The 22,242-nt window shown below is 42.7% G+C and overlaps 1 protein-coding gene across 2 annotated transcripts in view; it reads right to left on the bottom strand.

The window, feature by feature from the left end:
- Nucleotides 1–10,328: 10,328 nt before the first annotated feature.
- Nucleotides 10,329–22,242, bottom strand: part of MYOM1 (myomesin 1) — a 160,929-nt gene continuing 149,015 nt past the window's right edge. For both annotated transcript variants that reach the window (XM_085846647.1, XM_085846648.1), the window contains 13 exons: nt 15,752–15,888; nt 15,385–15,529; nt 14,558–14,617; nt 14,409–14,476; nt 14,180–14,293; nt 13,997–14,084; nt 13,654–13,692; nt 13,455–13,560; nt 13,150–13,313; nt 12,997–13,033; nt 12,818–12,840; nt 12,159–12,214; nt 10,329–11,223 (listed from right to left, as the gene is read on the bottom strand). In XM_085846647.1, the coding sequence (XP_085702773.1) occupies nt 10,954–11,223; nt 12,159–12,214; nt 12,818–12,840; nt 12,997–13,033; nt 13,150–13,313; nt 13,455–13,560; nt 13,654–13,692; nt 13,997–14,084; nt 14,180–14,293; nt 14,409–14,476; nt 14,558–14,617; nt 15,385–15,529; nt 15,752–15,888 (1,307 nt within the window). In that variant the 3' untranslated portion in view covers nt 10,329–10,953. The remainder of the gene's footprint in view (nt 11,224–12,158; nt 12,215–12,817; nt 12,841–12,996; nt 13,034–13,149; nt 13,314–13,454; nt 13,561–13,653; nt 13,693–13,996; nt 14,085–14,179; nt 14,294–14,408; nt 14,477–14,557; nt 14,618–15,384; nt 15,530–15,751; nt 15,889–22,242) is intronic.

Genomic DNA, 22,242 nt, shown 5'->3' with positions numbered 1-22,242 from the left:
CACCAGGTTGACTTCTGCGACATTTCAGATTTTCAGAGGCAAGCCTATGTGTGTTTGATCGTTCGTGTTGTCTGAATTTTTCTGTAGCCCTTTTCCAGTTCCGAAAGCCCTTTGAGACAAATGCGTCTTCTGCACAGCGGGCAAGTTCGGTAAGTTTTTTCACGAAAAGCATCCGTACAGGTGTGACAGAGTACACCGCCGATGCTCTGATCAAAATGAAGCCACGGAAAATCTTTGAACCACTGTTATTGAAACTTCAACTTTCAGTTTGGCAGTATTTGGACTGGGATACAACTGGCATCATGAGGTTGAAAAGGCTGATCTGGGAAATTAGGCCGAGTACTCGCACATGCACCCTTTTCTGCTATCTTCTCCTTTGAATTGTCCACCTCTTTCTGGGAACTTGATTGCTCCAAGAGAGTGGTCAGGGATGTGCTTCTTGATGCTGTCGTGAAAAACTTTCTGATATCCATATCCTCTATGAAACGAGAAGGGAATTACATTTCAGTTGAATAAATTTTGACATGTGAATTATAAGGGTTATTTTTGCGTAACAGGGAATTTTTAAGGTCAACATACTTTTGGCTAGGTCACTATACCTCCAGGCACAATGTTGACATGTGATAAGCTTTGCGTAGCACATGTATTACTAAAAGAGCGCCAATACGAGTTCAGTTCTTAATTTAGCATTTGAGCTCCCAATTTAGCATTCCATTGCTCCTTCGTTCCCGGCTACGCGCTTATTACTTTTGGTTAGGGTCAGATACCCTGGTATTTTATTACCTGGGATTATTAAAATTCATCATTTTATTTAATCTGTATTTAATTAACCAATGAGCTAAGGTTGAGTGAGATGATTATGATATTATTGGTTCATAGTTAGCGTCGTCGTTAAAGATTGTGTTCTTGAAAAGGATTTGCATGCCATCAAAAGGGTTCACCAAAGAATGAGCTAAAATCAGTTGTAATGTGAACATTTATGTAATTCTTTACCTCTCACAAACCACGAGACCAGGAGACGAGGGATCAAGATCTGTTGCCGTCCGGACCTGCACTCTCTTCTTTCCAATTATTGTACATAGTTTGTTGATTTGTAAATACGTTCATCATTTCCACTAGTGCATGCCCGCACGTGCAAAAAAAAACCACAACTTTGAAACCGCGTGCCTTTGTTTAAGTATAGTGCGTGCCCGTACGTTTTGTTTAAGTACAGTGCGTGCCTGTACGTTTTGTTTAAGTATAGTGCGATATAAGTTAGAAAGGTGAAATGAACCATTTTGGTCGCTGAAGGGGCCCAGAACCGTTGCGGGATCGACATGGTGAAGAAGAAACTGACAATCCTCTATTTTATTTTCAACGCTGCATTTAAAATCTCTAATTTAATCATTCTAAATCGCACAGTTTAATGAGACACCTTATTCTGTCGGTCCATCCTTCGTCTTTTCCTCGTGCAAATGGAAAATTATTCGGATGATGGGGGAAGAGAAATTCCTTCCGGAACGTTATTTTTCCTCGTAAAAATTGCAAGCCGCGGCGAAGCTACTAAGCCTAAGCCTTTTTTAATCGGATTTTCGAGGTAATCTCATTACTACCCTATAGATACTGTATAATCCGAGAAGAGAATTCAAAAATAATTTTCGGTTCGTTTGTCCGAACCGATTTGATAGGTGAATTTTGCATACTTTTCAACAGCTACCTTTTAAAATCTATAACTTAATCCTCATCAGTCTGACGACCGAATGATACCTCTCGTTTTGTCGGTCTATACCTCCCCTAAGTCCAAGTACCGATGAAAAAATTATTTACATTAACCGCCGCAAAAGCGAGTGAATCAGTGCATTTTATTTTATGTTTCCCAAGTATTCAAAGCTAATTTAGTCGCCAAAATACCAACTTTCCTTCGATTTTTCACCAGGTTTTCAACGTTGCGATTGAGGCCACTGTTATCGACTGCGAAATATGAAAACAGAATGACAAAATATCTTTCCGTTCGTTCGTGCGAGCCGGTAGAGTGAAACCGCGTCATCCTGCACAAGCTTCACCATCTCAATCAGCATAGCAGGCCGCGAAATCTTTTATTGGCTTATAACTCGACGGTGCAAAGTGACAAAAATTAAACACACACATCATCGTGCAGGTTATAACATCAGGAATCCGCCGATATAAGTTAAAAAGGTGAAAAACTATTTTGGTCGCTAAAGGGGCCCCGAGCCGTTGCGGCCTAACACTTTCCGAGGTGTGGCGTTCCAGGCCATGAAGCCGTGATTTCTTTACACACTCATAAAATGACGATACACAGTCCGAAAACGTCCCAACATACCTCAAAATGTCCAGGTCACGTTCCCTGATAGTGGGTGAACAATCCAACGCTTGGCGAATTCTGCTTCGCAATGATAGGAAGAGCCGACATCGAAGGATCAAAAAGTGACGTCGCTATGGACGCTTGGCCGGTGGGAGACCATGGCTTGAGAAGCACGGATTCTCAATGTTGAATTGTTAGCCTATAATCTTTAATAGAACTATAATAGACCAATAAAACTTTAAGAGAGATTAAAAATTGATTCTTGTATTTGAGGAGCATCTCAGCCTGGTTGTACTGGAGCAGCTCGTTTTGTGTTACGTAACTTACGTTCAATGAAAAAAGTGGGGGGGGGAATCGACATGTTGTTCCCCCCTTGATAAAAAGTGGGGGGGACATGTCCCCAACCCCCGTCCCCCACCAATCGACGCCCATATGCTTACGGATATATATATATATATATATATATATATATATATATATATATATATATATATATATATATATATAGATATATATATATATATATATATATATATATATATATATATATATATATATACATATATATATATATATATGTATATATATATATATATATATATATATTATATATATAAACAACGATGGTCGTGATGAAAGGAAAAGAGGAATCACGTTTCATCGGTAAGTGGCATTCACCCGAGTGACTTACAGTCCCATTCATTCGTTTTGGGAGAGCAAACATGGGAGACGAATGGCTTCAAAAAACGAGCTTCCCCTCCTTTCCAAGTAGTATAGAGATCAGTAGTAGGGCGGCTTAGCCCAAATATTCAAAAGAATTGTGCATTTTGTGATACAAGCACCAAATTTGGCACAAATGTACATTAATATGTTGCGAACATTTTCAGGTATTGGGCCACTTGAAATTCTCTCTTTATGTCCGCCATATTGGATTTCAAAATGGCCACCACTTGAAATCTACATTTGCTATTATCTCTGGACGGAATGCAGCTATTGACTTGATTCTGGTATCTAAACGTATGTTTTTAGGGGCAAGGAATCCAATGGTACCATTTTCAACTTAATATTATCTATCACATTCTGTCATATAATTTGTATATCATTTGCATCCCATGTCTTGCGCACAAGAAGAGCACATCAAGTGACCGCAGCAGCACTGTACATCCTGCAACACCGTGCCACAACCACTACTGTCTGGGAGAAACCAGCAATGCAGAGGACCTTCCAGAGTTTGAAGACTGGTGTTGCCAGAGAGGAGAAGACATCCCCCAGTTTCACTACTGGGCAACCGTGCTGGAACTAGAACTGTTGGTTCTAGTGTATGTGCGTTCTCTCAGGCAGGGATCGTTAATGATGTTCCTCGATGCTCTGACAGAGCTGGTCCCCTGGTTCCATGCACTGGATCACACCCACTATGCTCGGTGGATACCAGTGCACCTGAAGGACATGGCCGAACTCACCATCAAACACCCAGACGTAGCCAGGAAATTCAGGGAAAGCCACTTCACCGTTCAGAAAACACAGAGGGTGTTCTCTTCAATCCCGATTGACCAGGCACATGAGCAGAATAATGCCCGCATCAAAGGAGACGGTGGAGCAGTTGGGCTCACTGACAACCCGAGTGCCCTACGTCGCTGGATGGTTGTGGGACCAGAAGTTGCCAGGGTGATCGAAGAATTCCAGGATGGGAACCAACACTGGAGACGGCAAACAGCAGACACACGTCATCATGCTCAGACGCCAAGTGTACAGGCCTCATTTGTGAAAGATGTTCGCTCTCTCGTCGGTGTCATAGAGGAGATGGGCAACCCATTCGAGGAGGAGAGTCAGGATGTAGTCAAACTGGACACAAAGGAGATCGCAGATCCTGCTGCTGTGGAGACCGTGATGAATGCCAAGAGGATTGGCCGAGAGCAGTTCGAGGCTTTCACCAGAGAGTGTCTGTTGGACAGAACAAAGGCAGTGGAACACCTATTCCTCGTAACAAGCTGAAGGTGTTCAGCACTTCCACTCCAAGAAGCCAGAGCATAGGTCAGCAACAGCTCGCCTCCATCAAGAATGACCGTGAACTCTTCGCACGCCTGTACATTGGCTGCCAGACGAGGGATGGAAACCTTGAGGAGTTCTTTTGTCACGAGAATTAGGCATGTCCTCCTGCATTGTCTGATGGTGGAAGCCTCTGCACTGGTACCAAGAGTGATCTCCTCACATGCTTGGAAGAAGTCTCCGACGCAAAGACAGAGACTCCTGTCACGACCTGTATTGTGCTTGATGGAGCAGCCATTGTCCAGATGCTGAAGCCAGCTGCATCAAAGACCTTTGAAGAGTATGCACAACAGATCTTCATCCCATATATGTCCACGAAGCTGCAAAGAGTGTCACGCCTGGATCTGGTCTGGGATACTTACCTTGCTGATTCACTGAAAGGTAGTACACGTGCAAAGTGGGGACAAGGTGTGCGGAGACGTGTGGTGGCTGCCGCAGCCATACCAGGAAACTGGCAGAACTTCCTACGAGTGGACAGCAACAAGACCGAGCTGTTCAGGTTCCTCTCAGCAGCTCTCATGGAATGGTTTGACCAGGAGGACAAGCAACTCGTCATTACTGATGGAGAAGCAGTGCTCAGCAAGCCATTACTGCCAGATCTTACCTCAATCGCCCCATGTAACCATGAAGAAGCTGACAGTCGGATGTTGCTGCATGCATCTCATGCAGTCCAGCATGGACACCATGCAATATTCATCCAGACTGTAGACACCGATGTTGTGGTGCTGGCAGTGTCCCTGACACAGGAGTTGCAACCAGAAGACAAACTGTGGCTGGCATTCGGAACAGGCCAGAGTTTCCGATACCTAGCAGCACACAAAATAGCAGCTGGATTGGGATGAGAGAAGGCTCGTGCACTGCCAATGTTCCACGCTCTAACTGGATGTGACACTCTGTCTAGTTTTCATAGACATGGCAAGAAGACTGCGTGGGCAGTCTGGACGGTACTGCCAGAACTCAATGAGTCGCTGCTGCTGCTGCTGTCCTCTGCACCTCGTGACATACCAGACGATGCAATGCGCATCATCGAGAGGTTCCTGATCCTGTTGTATGATCGAACCAGCAAATGCACAGACATTGACAAGGCCAGGAGGAAACTCTTCGCAAGGAAGAACAATGCGCAGCTCATCCCTCCAACGAAGGCAGCTCTGGAGGAATATGTCAAGAGGGCAGTGTATCAAGGTGGACATGTGTGGGGTCAGATACTGCTGCCAGCACCAGAGCTCCCTCCACCAACCAACTGGGGTTGGTCAAGGACTGGAGAAGGACAGTACACACCTTACTGGACCAGGCTAACTGAGGCAGTTCACAGCTGCATTGAGTTGGTTTCTTGCAAGTGCAAGAAAGGGTGTGTGAGGCGCTGCAAGTGCAAAAAGGGTGCCCTTCAGTGCACAGCCCTCTGTGTGTGTGAAGGGGACTGCACATGACGAGTCAACAACATACTTGTACTTGAGGCAATGCTGAACTTGTTAACATGACACCATTTATGTACACGTATCTTCAGTACCGGTATATACCTAGCCTCAGATACCAGTACACCTAGCCTCAAATACTAGACCATGTGGCATGTCAGTATTATACCTAAGACATTAACAGAACTAAGACATTCTTTTCAAAGTATTGTGTTGAATCCAATATTTGCCTAGATAATTTCCAAATAAAATTATATAACAGACTGTGATAGATAATATTAAGTTGAAAATGGTACCATTGGATTCCTTGCCCCCCAAAACATACATTTAGATACCAGAATCAAGTCAATAGCTGCATTACGTCCAGAGATAATAGCAAATGTCGATTTCAAGTGGCGGCCATTTTGAAATCCAATATGGCGGACATAAAGAGAGAATTTCAAGTGGCCCAATATCTGAAAATGTTCGCAACATATTAATGTACATTTGTGCCAAATTTGGTGATTGTATCATAAAATGCACAACAGGTTTGCTATGCTGCTACACTACAGTGCCCTTGCCCACCAATGCCCACCAGGGCAGTATTGATTGAAGAGATAACTTATTTGGGGAAAGTTAATACAGTTAAGTATTGATTTATATATAATTCGATGATGCATTTGGGGAACATCCTTCATCCGGGTCTGTGTGGATTGTACACATACAGACCAACGCATTTTATGTTATATTCGAGAACAAAAAGTGGCGGGAGGTGATACAATCGATATGTTGTCTCCCAACCTGCCCCCCCTCTCCCCCAGTTAAGAAAAATATGTCCCCTCCCGTCCCCCACGCATATTTCTACGAGAGCGTAAAACCAGGCCGCGTGTTGCCATGCTAATGTGACATCATCACATTGGTGCATTTTGTGGTGTATTAATTTTTAAATCCGATTTTAAAATATTTTTAGAACGGTACGGGTTCAATCCCCAAAAGAGAATGGTGCTTCCTTCAGTTGGAATTCTTGTAATTGCTTTAGCCATAATTATGCTCGGCACGGTGACATTTATCAACATTTTTGAGGATGAACAAATCGGCGATTTTGCGATCACTCGCTATGGTCCTTGTATTGTATTCTGGCGTATTTATCATTCTTTTTAGTTGTGAAAACGTTCGAGAATAAAAGGAATGCCTTTTAAATGCTTTTGACTTCAGTCTGGAGTCGTTTTTAAGCATATAATTTTGTACACATTTGAATGGGGGGCCATTTTTTTCCCCCGAGCCTTTCTCACAACATATGGAGTACTTCCAAATGGTCCTGGAGGAGTCTGCATGAGTGGGGTGCTGAAATAAACAAATAAATCTATGAGGGGGGGAGGAGAGAGAGAGAGAGAGAGAGAGAGAGAGAGAGAGAGAGAGAGAGAGAGAGAGAGAGAGAGAGAGAGAGAGAGAGAGAGAGAGAGAGAGAGAGAGACAGGAGAGAGAGAGAGAACAGGAGAGAGAGAGACAGAGAGAGAGAGAGAGAGAGAGAGAGAGAGAGAGAGAGAGAGAGAGAGAGAGAGAGAGAGAGAGAGAGAGAGAGACAGAGAGATAGAGAGAGAGAGAGAGAGAGAGAGAGAGAGAGAGAGAGAGAGAGAGACAGGAGAGAGAGAGAGACAGGAGAGAGAGAGAGACAGTAGAGAGAGAGAGAGAGAGAGAGAGAGAGAGAGAGAGAGAGAGAGAGAGAGAGAGAGAGAGAGAGAGAGAGAGAGAGAGAGAGAGAGAGAGAGAGAGAGACAGACAGAGAGAGAGACAGAGAGAGAGAGAGACACAGAGAGACACAGAGAGACACAGAGAGACAGAGAGACAGGAGAGACAGAGAGACAGGAGAGACAGAGAGACAGTAGAGAGAGAGAGAGAGAGAGAGACAGTGAGAGAGAGAGAGAGAGAGAGAGAGAGAGAGAGAGAGAGAGAGAGAGAGAGAGAGAGAGAGAGAGACAGAGAGAGAGAGAGAGAGAGAGAGAGAGAGAGAGAGAGAGAGAGAGAGAGAGAGAGAGAGAGAGAGAGAGAGACAGAGAGAGAGAGAGAGAGAGAGAGAGAGAGAGAGAGAGAGAGAGAGAGAGAGAGAGAGAGAGAGAGAGAGACAGACAGGAGAGACAGGAGAGACAGGAGAGACAGGAGAGACAGGAGAGACAGGAGAGACAGGAGAGACAGGAGAGACAGGGACAGAGACATAGACAGAGACAGAGACAGAGACAGAGACAGAGAGAGAGAGAGAGAGAGAGAGAGAGAGAGAGAGAGAGAGAGAGAGAGAGAGAGAGAGAGAGAGAGAGAGAGAGAGAGAGAGTCTGCTTAATGCAAACACATGATGATAACATGTGGGCAATTTCTTCCCATGGATAACAATTCCCGAGAATAACACCAGGCACATGATGCTTACACAAAGACGGAAGAACACTATTCAGTGGTTGAAATGTGAGGCCTCATCTCTGCCTCCTGGGCAGCTATGCAAGTTGGTGCTGGCTTCATTGTTTTTAACACTGATCTTCCCAACTACAACCTTTTTGCAAAGAGGGTGGGAATGGGGTTAAAATGCCACCATTTTGCCAACACATTTCTGCTCCCGTATGGTGGGATATCAACCATGAACATAATTGCAGATTAATCGGCTACCATACACAACAGCATTCCAGCCAAAAGCCATGCTCTGCAATGCGAAAAGCAGACTGCGCGTCCCGCGGTCGACATTTATAGTTGCATTTCATCCTCAGATAATCAAACCCAGGTAAGACAGCACAGATATCAATCATCATACTGTCATGGAGCTATGGCATATGTGTGTATGTAAGTATGTACGAATGTGTACATGGATGCATCTATGCAGCCAAAACTCCAAGGATTGTATTTGTCATAAATTTAAATGAGTGCATGACTTTTTTGGGGGAAACCTAAGCTGGAATTCAATTGTGAAGATATATGTGCACACAAAACAATTCAATTAAAGTCGTAGACAGGTCCTCCAGTGAACACAATGTCACCTCGGTGTGCTGCCTGCATTCCCCATGAGTAGGCATCAGAGTTATGAGTTACAAAAATAATAATTATTGTATTTATATAGTGCCTTTTTCCTGTAGATACAAGGTGCTAAGTAATTAACCAACGTATATACTAGGAGAATCACGTGACCTGAGAGCGGATGAAAGAGCGGCACGGGAAGAAATTGCCCACATGTGCCCGCAATCCCTCGCTGTCGTTGAGCATGCCGTTAAACGGCTTGCGGACCAGATCCAAGTCTTCGGTAAAAACGCCTACAGTGTTTGGCTGTAATGGAAAATTTGTGCCTAGTACATTTTTCTCACAAAATAAAGTGATGGACTCCCATGGTCCACATCCTTCTCTGTGGCATTGTTGTAATAAGTACAGTATTTTATTTCTCTTCCCTTCTCCCTCATTATCATCTGCCCCCTGAACTCCTCACAGTCACTCAATGTTGTGAAGGGAATTACCGCTGGGGCTTTAATGGAAATGCTTTGTGTGGAGTGAAGCTGCTATATAAGAGACTCATCAGGCCTTTAAATGCTCATGAGGAAGTAGGACAGATAACCAATTGGACATGAAATTCCAATATCAGCCATCTTGTTTTAAACAGAATGCCTTGAACTGGAATAACAATGCCTTCCAAAAAGAGAGCTTATCATGGTGGGAGTTTCAGGTCAATTATATAGGGTTCTGGTGTTCATCTTGCTTCTGACGTCAATCAGAGTGTTTATGTTACAATAGTATTACGGAGCTAATTGTGCACACCAGAAAAATCTTCCCATCACAGAACAACCCAAAATGGACAATAATTGAGTATGAAAAGATAGTTATGTCTTCATGGAAATATTTTCAATTTTCAAAGTGCTTGTCCAAGCCCAATTGATAGAGTAAAGCTCTCAATGATGTTGTAAGTTTGAAGCATGGGGATGGGGTGGGGGGGGGGGGGGAGAAGAACAAAAACCAATAAAGGCCAGTTTGGCAGAGCAATAAGAAAACACATGCAAATGGCTGGGAGTGTATACAATGATTGACTCAGCATCGTTCCTAAGCCGTTGAAAATCTCTCTGATCTAGATTGTCCTGTCTGTCGAAACGTCAAGCGTATCTTTGCCACATACTAATTGTTATTGGGTGAGAAGTGCCTTTCAACAAGTCTTGCCTTCACTAATAAGCCATCTCAAGACCTTCAATGAACAGAATGATGATGCACGTAATCACGAACATGTAATATCCAGACTCCCCCACCACCTCACCTTCTCAGTGTATCTTTCGGCACGCAAGCTCTCAGCCGTTGTTTGGTGGAGGGTTGTCGCCATCTTATGGCAGATGCACAAAGCACACCTTGCATGGTGTCGAGCCACCAAGTTTATTACTTACGTGCACAAATTGACAAATTAGAAGGGTGGGAGAGCGTATGAGTACTGTGGAGAGAAGGGAGAAAGCTCTGGCAGGAGGTATGAGTAAAAGGAAGGAAGGGAAGGGGCATGCATAGTGAAAAACTCTGCTATCTTAGAGTACATAATAAATCTAGGGTCCCATGTAAGGTGATATGGAAGGTCAGAACTGCATGAACACTCTTTGGATGTCATTTATTACACTCTCAACGGCATCACAACTTCTGAAACAAACCACCGGTTGGACACCACTCAAATCACAGCAAACCTTTTCCTTTGCTTCAGTAGCTATTTTAATGTATGGTGGACCCTGTTGGAACCCTCCTGTGAAAACAGGTGCATTTATAGTTCATTCTGGTGAAAGGGAGTGGGACATTTCAGAAGAGTCCTGACTAATCAGTCTCCTTTCTACCTGTTCGGCCAAATCAATAACATGATTCAGAAAATCAGACTACAATTAAATGTTGGCTTTCAAACTAAGTACTTTTCAATTTAATATTCTTATTCACTCCCAGTAATTTTGCATAGTTCTATGTCTGTAACACTTTCCATTTCTATTCATTCCCTGACCCACAATCGACCACATCCATATATCCATCAAATTGGTCGACCGACCGCACTATATATTGCTGATTGGCTTTCAGAGAGAGAAAGCCTATGATTGTGCCAAGGAGAAACAGGAGGAAAGCAAAACGAAAATTTGTATGGAGTCATGGCAATCAACACATACAAGCCAAAGCTGTCTAACATTTACATGGGCAAAAAACGAGCTTTGGTGGCCTAATTACCAAACCCTGTACCACTTAACCCTCATCCTCCTGCCCTTGCTCCTCCTCGAGTGGGATGTACACGCTGACTGTAAAGTCTCCGGTCTCTGAGCCATATTTGTTCTTCACCAAAATGCTATATTTGCCGGAGTCTTCCGTTTCGATTTTGTTGATGACAAAGGTAGCATGCTTGCCCTTGTCGTAACTCAATACCACGTGATTGTCGGAAGAGATTTCTCGCTCATTCCGGAGCCATGCCACTTCGGGCACCGGATCACCCCAGATATTGCATCTCAGGTTCAATGTCTGTGAAGGAAAATTATCAGAATAAAAATAACAACAATACTGGAAACAACATAACATGTAATAAACCTTTGCTAGAAATATAAAATCTCATTCAAAAATTAAAAACTTTGTGTAAAATGTCAAAACATTTTTTTTTCATGAGACTCAAGACGAAATTCTGTGCATTATTCTGAAACTTGCCTGAGATATTATAAACCACGCCTGGTGTATAATAAGTCCTGCATGGAAGAGTTAAGAAAGAGAAGGATAAGATAGTTTGGGCATGTGGTGAGGAGGAGCTGGAGAAGAGTCTGGCAAGAAAGTCATCAATTTAGTTGTTGAAGGGAAAAGACCAAGAGGCAGACCGAAAAAGACCTGAATGGATGTGATCAGTCGAGACTTGCAGTTGTTGGGGTTTAATGGAGGAAGATGCTTTTGACAAGACTAAGTGGAGAGGGGCCATCAGCTGACCAACCCCCTAATATGGGAATATGGTTGTTAAACAAGAAGTAGGAGTAGCAGGAGTAGTCGTATGGAATATCTTAAACCTTGCCTGGAATATCGCAAATTTTCCCAGGAATATCTTTGAGCCTGCTTATAATATCATCTAAAACTTGCTTAAAATATTCAACAATTTGTAAAATTCCTACAATATCAAATGCTCTGCCTGCAATATTCTACATTCGCAAAATGATCAAATACACTCCAAAACGCAACAGATGCTGCTTGAAATACAAACTTTGGCAAAATGTGCTCAATGCTATTCTAAAGGTCATTAAAGTGTTGCTTTCGATATCAAAATCTCTTCCTTAAACATTCTCAGGTCAGTCTACCCAATTTGTAAAATCATGCTTAAATAATTCTTTTGGCAGATGTTAAGGAAGTAATATTACCACAAAGACAAAGAATAACAGGTTTTGGATATTCTCATACATAAAGGGGATGCACATTCATACCTTTCCCTTTTGAATTGTGACTACATCTGGTAAGCCACCAGTCACCCTGGCACGATCTATTGCAGGGAGGGAAGGGGGAGATGAGAGTGAGGGAGAAGAGTGAGAGAATATACAGAGGGTGAGTGAGAGAGGCGCGGAGGGGAAGGGCAGATATTATAGAGGGGGGAGAGGAAGAGAGTGATGGAGGGAGAAAGGAGGCGAGGTGGGAGAGTGTTGGGGTGGGTGGAGACAGTGGAGGTGTTGGAGGATAGAGAGAGATAGAGGGAGTGGGGAAGGAAATGGAGTGTGGTGGGGAGGAGAGAGTGAGAGGGAAGAAAAAGGTAGAGAGAGGCAGAGGCAAAGAAAGACCATTAAAATTTACAACACTGCTTTGTTCTGTACAAGACTCCAGATTTTTACATTTAACCAGGACACAAGATACTATATTTGCCACAAAATGGCTGAATCCAGATCAGGCTTGTCAATGATTAAAGTTTTTGATCACAATAACAAGAGGTTAGATTTGTAACAACTTCACATCATTCAGAAGCCATTATAACCCCCAGTACTATTCCTCTCTCTCCCCCCAGAAGGTAGGATCCACTCGTGGGGAATTAAAACGATTTTCGTTTTTGCTGCGTTGCAGGTGCATGCTGTGTTATGCTTTCCAAGAAACTTACTTCTTTCAGCGATTGCCGCTTGCCTGCAAATGGAACAAAAGAGTAAGATAACAGATATGTTCATGTTTGAAATAATTGCGGTTCTTGTAAAGCCCAGAGGAGGAGATAATTGCCCCGAATGTTTACTGAGAAGTAATCCAATTTGCTATGAAACTGGCACAATGAGGTAGCATACTCACTTGAGCCTCTGGAATTCTTCGTATGCTTCCTGAAACACTGCGTGGAGAGAACACTTGTGTTCAATGGTCTGTATCGATTTGACGATGAGATAGTTGGCACTGTCACTAATGAAGAAACGACAAGAAAACAGGTATAGCGTGCTGGTGTCCTACCATCTCCTGTGAGATCCAGTTCCCTCATGTGCGTCTCCTTGCCGTCGAAGAGCTCTAGGGCATATTTCCCCTTATCCTTCTCAGTGGGATCATTGATCTGTAGCCACAGTTGGTTGCTCATAATTCCACTCCGGACCTTGTCCTTCGATGCCAGTTTGGCATTTCTACGAAATTGGGAGGCATTAAGGTATAAGCAACAACTACAAAACGGGGAGGTGGTGGGTAGAAATTCCATAGCGATCTTTCATTCTCCCGGAGCTCTAGCTGGTGAAACAGCAAAGGGAGCCATGATTTTTTTTTCTCACCTGAAAGTCCATGAAACCTTAAGCTCCTCTGGATAATAAGTTACAAACGAGTATAGTTTGATGCCTTCTTCAGTGCTTTGCAATTTCAGGGGTGTCGCTGACATTGCTGAAGAAGAATAAAGTTCAATATTAATAGTATTTGTGCAATATTTACCATAATAAAGAGATAAATAGTTTTCTGTTGCCTGGTTCCACTGACCGCTTATCCTGCAGATTTCTTTTATCATCGCATCGAATGCTGCAAAGGCATTAACAACATTTCACTTCCACTGGCACATCGTTAAAAAGTCTCACTTTGCAAAGTAATACAAGCTGTTTGCACCGAGAAGAAGATTTGGAAACACCTATCAGTAACAGATTGCGAATAAGTACCACAAAAGGAGAGTTTATATCAACAATCAGTTGAGGCAATAAAAATAAATAAACAATTTACCAATTTGAGAAAGTTCCTTTAATGGAAAGACATTTCATCATGATGGAGAGAGGGGGGGTAGGGTTGGGTTGGGGTTAAGAAACATAAGCAAATGGTTTGAATTACTCACCTTCATCTGTGACTTCAAGCGTGGAAGAATCTTTACCCCTATTGTCCCATAGAGACATTCTGTACAATCCTGCATCTTTCTTTGCCAGCTAAAGAAAAATAAAACACGTACACAAGTACTTATGATACCCTGAAAATAAATTCTGTCAAACAGATAGTGCTTCGGCACAGCGACTGGCATTACCTGGGGAACATGGAACGTGCAAACACCGCTCTGTTCATCATGTTGAATGTCACCTTGGACCTCACGCTCATCCTTGTACCAGACAATGATGGTGTCTTTTTTGGTGTTCGCCACCTGAGGTTACGACAACAACAAGAAAAATGTTATCGACGTGGTTTCTCGAGACAAGTCGTGTTTCTGACAAATATTTTACCACACTTGCAGTTGGTAAGTAAAATATTTACTTTACCTTACTTTTGAGAATAACATTGCAGTCGCTCGTAACTTCCCAGGAAAGGTACTCAACAAAATGTGGCCCTGAAAACAACTTCGGTTAGGACAAAAAACGTTTTGTAAATGCTGGAAAACACTCATTACTGCCCTACTGGTTTTGTGTACCTTGTTTTCTGAGGAATTCTGCACGATGAAACGCAGACTCTTTCAAAAGATTCTTGAAATCTGTAACAATTGAAGTTATTTGAAGCATATTTGCAGCATAATTACAAATCTAGGAAATCGAAATAAGGACACAGTAAATCACTACACTCCAGACCACGTCAGGATGGGGCTAAAGGAGGTTTACTCTAATGGCTGACGTCGTGGAGTGGAATAGTAGAGCTTTTGAAGGTTTCCTAAGAAGTTAATTTGTCGTGGCAGGGATCTATGCACTTGGAAAGCTCATTTTAAGCAATGGATTATATGACGGTGGGATTTTATTTTTTTCGTTTACAAAATCGAAGATAATGGAAGAGCGAGGTGACAGAGGGTAAAAAAGACTGACAGTCGGGCTGTCAGACCAAAGGTGGACACAACAATCAAGGGAATGAACAGACAGGAGAAGAGGAGAAAGCGAGAGGAGGGAAGGAAACATTGTGGCCTGTAAGTAGTGGGTTGGGTCAGGGAGGGTTAATAGCTTTCGAATCAAATGTAATCTGGACTTTTGTGTATAAAAGGTGAAGTAATGTATGTAGGTTGGGAACCAATACCCATAATCAGACGACATGTGCAGACAAATAAGATGGTGCCAAGTGAAATCACAGTGTGCGGAATAGCAAATAATTGTGCTTGCTGCAAAGTCCAAATAAATGTCAGTCAACAAACCATCGAGCCTTTTGAAATTTACAGATGATTTCCTGCACAGTCTGTCATGATGCTTGCCTGTCGAAGTGATTTTTCAAGCTTCGTAACAAACAAAAGTCCAGATCAAATTTGTACCATCCACTTACCATCTTCAATAAGCACCAGGCTGGCCTCATTCTTGGCACGGCCATCTTGTATCTGCACTGTGTATGTCCCCTCATCCTCGGGCTTTAACTCGGTGACAATCATCTCCACAATTCCAGTCTTTGGATCACAATTTGTTTTGATTCTCTGTGGATGTAGATTTGAGGTTGGGAAATTGGAAGGAAGATAACAGGAAGCATGGAGAGATTAGGATCCTGCAGTCACTGTTTGGTATCCATTTTATTCCACTTGTAAAACAAGCTTAACCCTCTAGAGCCCACGAAATGTTCTGGGTGAACAAAAAAATAACCCCTGGGGCTCTAGAGGGTTAAGAGAAGTGAGCTTTGTCTGCTGATCGTGTGGACTCACATCATCATTGTGCACCTCTGAGTCGTTGAGTACAAAGCCACCCTTGCTCTGTGGACTCAGCTTCTCAGCCTGAATCCAAAAACGTACCTGGCCCTCATCAAGCACCTCTAACTGTAGTTTGGTCAAAAGTGGTACAACTGGGAAAAGCAAAGCCGGTAAATGAGCATGTTACCACATTTCACAGCTCGACGTAAAGGCCAACAAATTTCATACAATCTAAGAAAATCAACTTGAATAACAAGACTGCATTGGGCGGTTTGACATTGCCCATTAGTCCCACATACTGTGTTGATTTAACCATTGTTTACGACATAATGTCATTTTACACAACTCATAACGTACTCGTCTTCCACACAATAAACCACTCAACATGTATAAGCTCTTTGATTAGCTCTTCGATGGAGAAATATGTAAATTGAATGGTAAATGGTAAATGGTGAGTGCTGAAGTGAAGCTACGGAGGAAATTGTACTCAACATATGATCAATGTCACTTGTCTTGGAATTAATTCGGACTTCATTTTTGGATAGGTTTGAAGATACTTTCAATTGGTAAGGCCAATACTTAGGCATAGTCACTTGCAAAAGTCAAACTCCACCTGGCCTGACCCAGACAATGAATGTAGGCATTGGTTATCGGCTCTCGGCCTGAAATTAAGCCTCACAAGATGCATGATTAAGCATACAAGCAAGTTGCCCGTGCCTGCAAGGTATTCTAAACGGGGTGGGGATGGAGCGGTAAAAATGCAAATGGCGTCTTCTTCTGTCATCGAGCCGGCAATCCGGGAGCAACAATTCACATTTATTGCCACATCTGATGCAATTTAAATGCTCTAATGGTAGTGAGGTGCTCCAATGGAAACTGTTTGTTCGATATATGTCGATTTTTCATGCCGAGGGTCTTTTTTGTTCCTAAATTCTGAAATATACAGGCTTTATTGTGCAGTCCTTGCAATAATTATCAGTCATTGTATCTGTATGTGCTCCATTAATCATTCTCCTTGCACTATTGTGAATTTGTCGCCAAGTCTTATAGGACATATCGTGTACCATTTATGGAGTCACGAAGAATGAATGCCTTAGTGGAGAGGGGAAAAGTGAGTTTCAGGCCACCTTATACAGTGACAAAATCTGCCACATAATTCAATCTTTCATGGTGGATATAAAATTGATTGCTAATTGATTAAAATACCATGGCATTTGGAAGTAAACGAGAGTTTTTTTCTTTGGTTTTTACTTTACCCGAGGCAATGCTGCTAATATTGAGGCAATCCCCTTCACATACTGAAAAAAAGTATGACAGATAGACAGACAGACATGGGTGAAAACATAACCTCTCTGGGGTGGAAGTAAATATAAATTGAAGATGACATTGAATATAATTTTTGGCAGGTGAAGTTGTGGAGGCACATGAAATATAAACTTGGGATGACATTGAATATATAGCTCGGAAGATAGAGTTGAAGAGGCATGTTTGTTTGCATGCTGTCGTGAAACTGGGAAGCAGCAGAATATTAATTGGGGTTATTACAGAAAAATCCACAAGAAATGAACCTGATGTCACGCTGTATCCTTTCTTTAATCCACATTTATCTTTACAGGAAAATGGTGTTGGCTAAGCGATATTGTGGCAAAGAAGGCACCATTGCCTTATGCGGGTGGTGGTAATTGTAGGAATTAGGAATTTGCCCAGGGTTCCAGCATACAGTGGTCTACCCTTGAGAAAAGCACTGTGGGATTTTTTTTTAATGTCCACCAGTGAATGTGAGTAAATGGGACACTCAGTATAATGCACTCCTTGATGCACCAGGGGTGACAGTTTATACTTCAGCGTCAAGAATAAAATCCAAAATAGACAGCTCAAAGATGAGCATGCTACATCTGAGCTATCCTATTAGCCCTTTGTATCCTATACCCTTTAATATTTCTCTTCTGTGACCCAGTTTTCATTTCAGTAAGAGCACTTATGGTAGAACAGCTGAGAGGCATGCACACTCACCCTTGGACCATCTAGACTACGTTCAAATCTTAAACCAGCTATAAACTGTCACCCTGGGGTTTCGCAAGTGGGACGATTCATCAATGTGCATGCCATACTTCGGATCGAGGTTAAAATAGGCATCCCATCTGCTGACATTAGTTGGTGGACGTTAAACATCCCATGGTGTCTTTCACGAATAGTAGGTGAGTAATTCAACTGCACCGTGAACTGCAAGTTCCCGCCATGACTGGTCCCTGGGAAGGTAAGGGCAAACCCGCCAGCATAACGCTTGCCAGGAAACTGCTTCTGCAGCACTGACACTCTCCGAAGTGTATGGTATGATGATGATGATGATGATGATGATGATGATGATGATGATGATGATGATGATGATGACGACTTCTTCATGATATAGAAGCAGCAACAACATAAATGTTGAAATTCTATGTCATATGGAAATTTTCTTCCAAAAAAATCCCCATGAAATATTGGATTCTCATCACATTTCCATCAGATCTCATGATCTACAAGAGAGAGAACATGTCTCAGGCCACGTGACATAATTGATAATAGTACAGGTAATTGATCTCCAAATGGTGGAAGATTGTGCACTAACGATTATAAGGCATTGTCGAAATGAAAGGATCTCTCATTGAATATCAAATATGTGAGAAGTTGAACAGCACTTGGTAGAGGACATACATCCACCAGGTTGAACAGTTTACGTTTTGTATCCCACTGATAGGCTGGATCTGCATCCGGACCTTAACAAAAATCTAATTGGCTTGTTTTTGTCACCTACCCAACTCATCCACCAAGTTGCATTTGAATCCATATCTTTTTGAGATATCGTGCTATATATAATTTTTGACCCAAACACCCAATGGTCAAGAATCACTTTAAAAATCCTCGGATGTACTTCTGGATCTGGATCTTCACCAATATTGAATCAGTTCTTCCTTGTCACAAACCCAAATTGTCCACCAAGTTTCGTCCGAATCTGTGTACAACTTTTTGAGATATCCTGCTCATAGGCAGACAGACAGACAGAGGTGAAAACATAACTTCGGTGGTGAAGGTAAATATATATTGAAGATGAAATTGAATATAATTTTTGGTAGGTAAAGTTGTGGAGGCATATGAAATATACACTTGGGATGATATTGAATAGAATGCCTGGAAGATAGAGTTGTGGAGGCAAGTTTGTTTGCAAGTTGCAGTGAAACCAGGAAGCAGTAGAACGTGAATTGGGGTTTTCACAGAAAAAAGAAAATGAACCCTGATTTTTTAATTAAGCAGACAAGTTAGATTCCAAGATACAAGTTTAGCCAGAGTCGTGGTTAGAATCAAGCCGACCCTTGCAACAAACACCATTGATTGTATGCACAAAGCCCATCCATCCATCCATCCATCCATTCCGACTGTACTCTGTGCAGAGCGTTGGTGCTGCTTAAGCAGTTTCCTTGGCTATTGGCCACAATCCTGGATGGGTCGCCATTTCAACACAAGACACCAGCATGCTGGCGCTCATTTTGCCCACCTCGGAAGGGTGACAGGCAGAGTCAAACCCACCTGGTATTGAATCAACAGCCAAGTGGGGTTTGAACTCAGGATCCTAGGATCACAAACCCACCACCCAAACCATTTAGCCAACACCAGGCATACAAAGCCCATGAGGAAACAAACCAATCAACATTATTTTAAAATGATGTCACGCTGTATCTTTCCTGCACAGTAGTTTTTATAATTCAATCTGATTTAACAGTGGATCAAGCTCTGAAAAAAAAAACTCACTGGGGGACCACATAACAAACTGAAAATATTCTACAATCTCAAAGGCAGAGGAAAAGTGGTGGACAATCAGAGTATTAAAGCTCAGTAAAATGAGGCAGCGGAGCTACAACAGAATGACAACCCTGTTATGTTAAATCCTCAATGTTCCCTTAAAGACATTGCAGCATCTCTTTCGCTGAAAGTCTGAGAGCACGTGCAGAAGCACATGTTGAGGAAAAAAGAAGACACTTAAGTAGCAGATAAGAAGCCCTCAAAAAGACCGCCATGACCCTCACCCATCAAATAGACCAAATTTATCCAATCTTACAGCGGTATACAGACATCCAGAGAGTTCCAACCTCGTAATTCACATTCTTTTTTCTTTCATGGATTCCCGAGCACTCGGATTGATAAAAGGAACTCTTGCTAATTGAAGTGGCATATGCAACTGACAACACAGGGTCATTTCAGCAGCCAAATGACAGGGGCTTCATTATTAAGTACATTTGCATTTGCAGTTTGAACAGGGATTGTTGAAAGATGAGAACTGGTAGAAAATGGAGGTCACAAATGCGAGTGTGTTTTTTTTTTAATGTGTGCATGGGAAATACCACTCATAAAACCTGAAAGAGTGATTACCAACACCATAATAACTCGAAAGCAGCCCAAAGCCCATCTGTGTCCGATTTGCACAGTACATGTACTCAAACTAAACGACCAAAACACCAGCGAGAAAAAAAATGTATATACCGTGTACTGCATATGTATGTATGTATATATATATATATATATATATATATATATATATATATATATATATATATATATATATGTACATTGTATTTATTTGTGTTCTCCATATTCTCTTAATCAATGTGTGGTGAAGATTTGATGACAAAAGCTCAATTTGTTTTAAAAAGTTATGACCTGGACAAACACACCTGAAGCTAAATGGTAAATAAATAAAGAAACATGGAAGCGATTTAAAAAAAATTGGGGGTCTTGTGCTTGACGCACAATCATTATGTAGCATTGTCATTATCAGTCGCCTAATCCGAAGAAATAGACATTATTGGTGAGCTCAATTTGATATGAGTCAAAAAGATCCATCTATATTTCTTAGGGGAGGGAAGGTGAGAGAGGAGGAGAGGTGAGGTGGGAGTGGAGGGGTGAATGGACAGTGCAAAGGTGAGTGGAATGGGGGAGGGGAGAGTAGAGGGAGGAGGGGAGAGTGGAGCTGGGGAAAGTGGAGAGAGGATTGGAGAGAGGAGGTGGGGGGAGAGGAGGTGGGGGGAGAGGAGGTGGGGGGGAGAGGAGAGGGCTTATAGGAGGGAGGAGGGGAGAGAGAGGAGGGGACGGACAGTGGAGAGGGGGAGAGTGAAGGGGACCATCTCACACTGCACTCTGTGATAAAACTGATGTTACCCTGTGGCAATCTTTGTCAACTGTCACAAAAAGTTCCATCTACACCAAAACACAGACATACCCACTAGACTGCCATTCCTTGTGAAGGAACCAAACCATCATTTTGTGTGCAGCCTGTGGCTGTGATGTGAGAGCAGAAAGCCAGTGAGGTGAGAGTGGAGAGGAGAGAGCATGAGGGAGTGGAGAGAGGAGGGGGTGGGAGAGTGGTGGTGGAGAAGAGTAGAAGGAGGGAGGGGAGGTTGGAGGGAGGCGAGGTTGGGGGAAGGAGGGTAGAGGAAAGGGAGAAGAATGTATTCAGTCACATGTAGTTTCTCAGAACAATTTTCTTCTTCAAACTTCAAGGTTATCAAAAAAAGAAGTTGCAGAAAAAGCACTGAACACTTTTGATCATTTGCCCTGCTGAAAAATAAACACTTTACAGGGAGGGGGCCTCCATGCTATTGGTTTTCCCCCAAGCAACCACATTCCCAGAACCCGTCTTCAAGCCAAAAAAAACAAAACTCATCTGGTGGGCTTTACATGCTGCCGCTGAACTTATCTATCTATACTAATAAAAGGTAATGTGTGTGTATGTGGTGTGTATGTGTGTGTGTGTGTGTGTGTGTGTGTGTGTGTGTGTGTGTGTGTGTGTGTGTGTGTGTGTGTGTGTGTGTGTGTGTGTGTGTGTGTGTGTGTGTCAGTGTGAGTGTCTCCTCCATGACTAAAAGCATAAAACCAAGGAGCCTGAGACTTTACATGCATACTAAGGGAACTCCAAGGAAGTACGAGAGTGAAAATTGTGTGATTAGATTAATTAAAACAAAAAAAAAAATTGCTGATATCTGCCAAGCACTAGTGTGTGTGTGTGTGTGTGTGTGTGTGTGTGTGTGTGTGTGTGTGTGTGTGTGTGTGTGTGTGTGTGTGTGTGTGTGTGTGTGTGTGTGTGTGTGTTGTTGTTCATAAAGCATAACATATTCTCTCTGCTCACTCCCCTACCTCCACCCCTCTTTGTCCCATCCTTAATCTAACACCTCCAAATACAGTGCACAACCCTCCTCCCACACCTCTCACTCTACCCCCCCCCCTCTCTCTCTCCCTCTCTCCCTCTCTCTCTATCTCTGTCTCTGGATGTATCCGGATGGTGGTTATGTCTGGACAGTGGTTATCTCCGTACATTTCTGGATGGTGGTTATGTCCAGGTGGTATTTGTTTATGCCTGGTGTTAGCTTAATGGTTAGGGTGGTGGGCTTGGGATCCTTGGGTCCTGAGTTCAAATCATGCTCAGCTGTTGAATTAATACCAGGTGGGGTTAACTCGGCCTGTCATCCTTCCAG

Source organism: Eptatretus burgeri, chromosome 11 (genome assembly GCF_056783735.1).
Source record: "Eptatretus burgeri isolate ZD-2024b chromosome 11, Ebu_testis_v1, whole genome shotgun sequence".
NCBI classification, from domain to species: Eukaryota; Metazoa; Chordata; class Myxini; order Myxiniformes; family Myxinidae; genus Eptatretus; species Eptatretus burgeri.
This window is presented reverse-complemented; position numbering and strand designations above follow the sequence as displayed.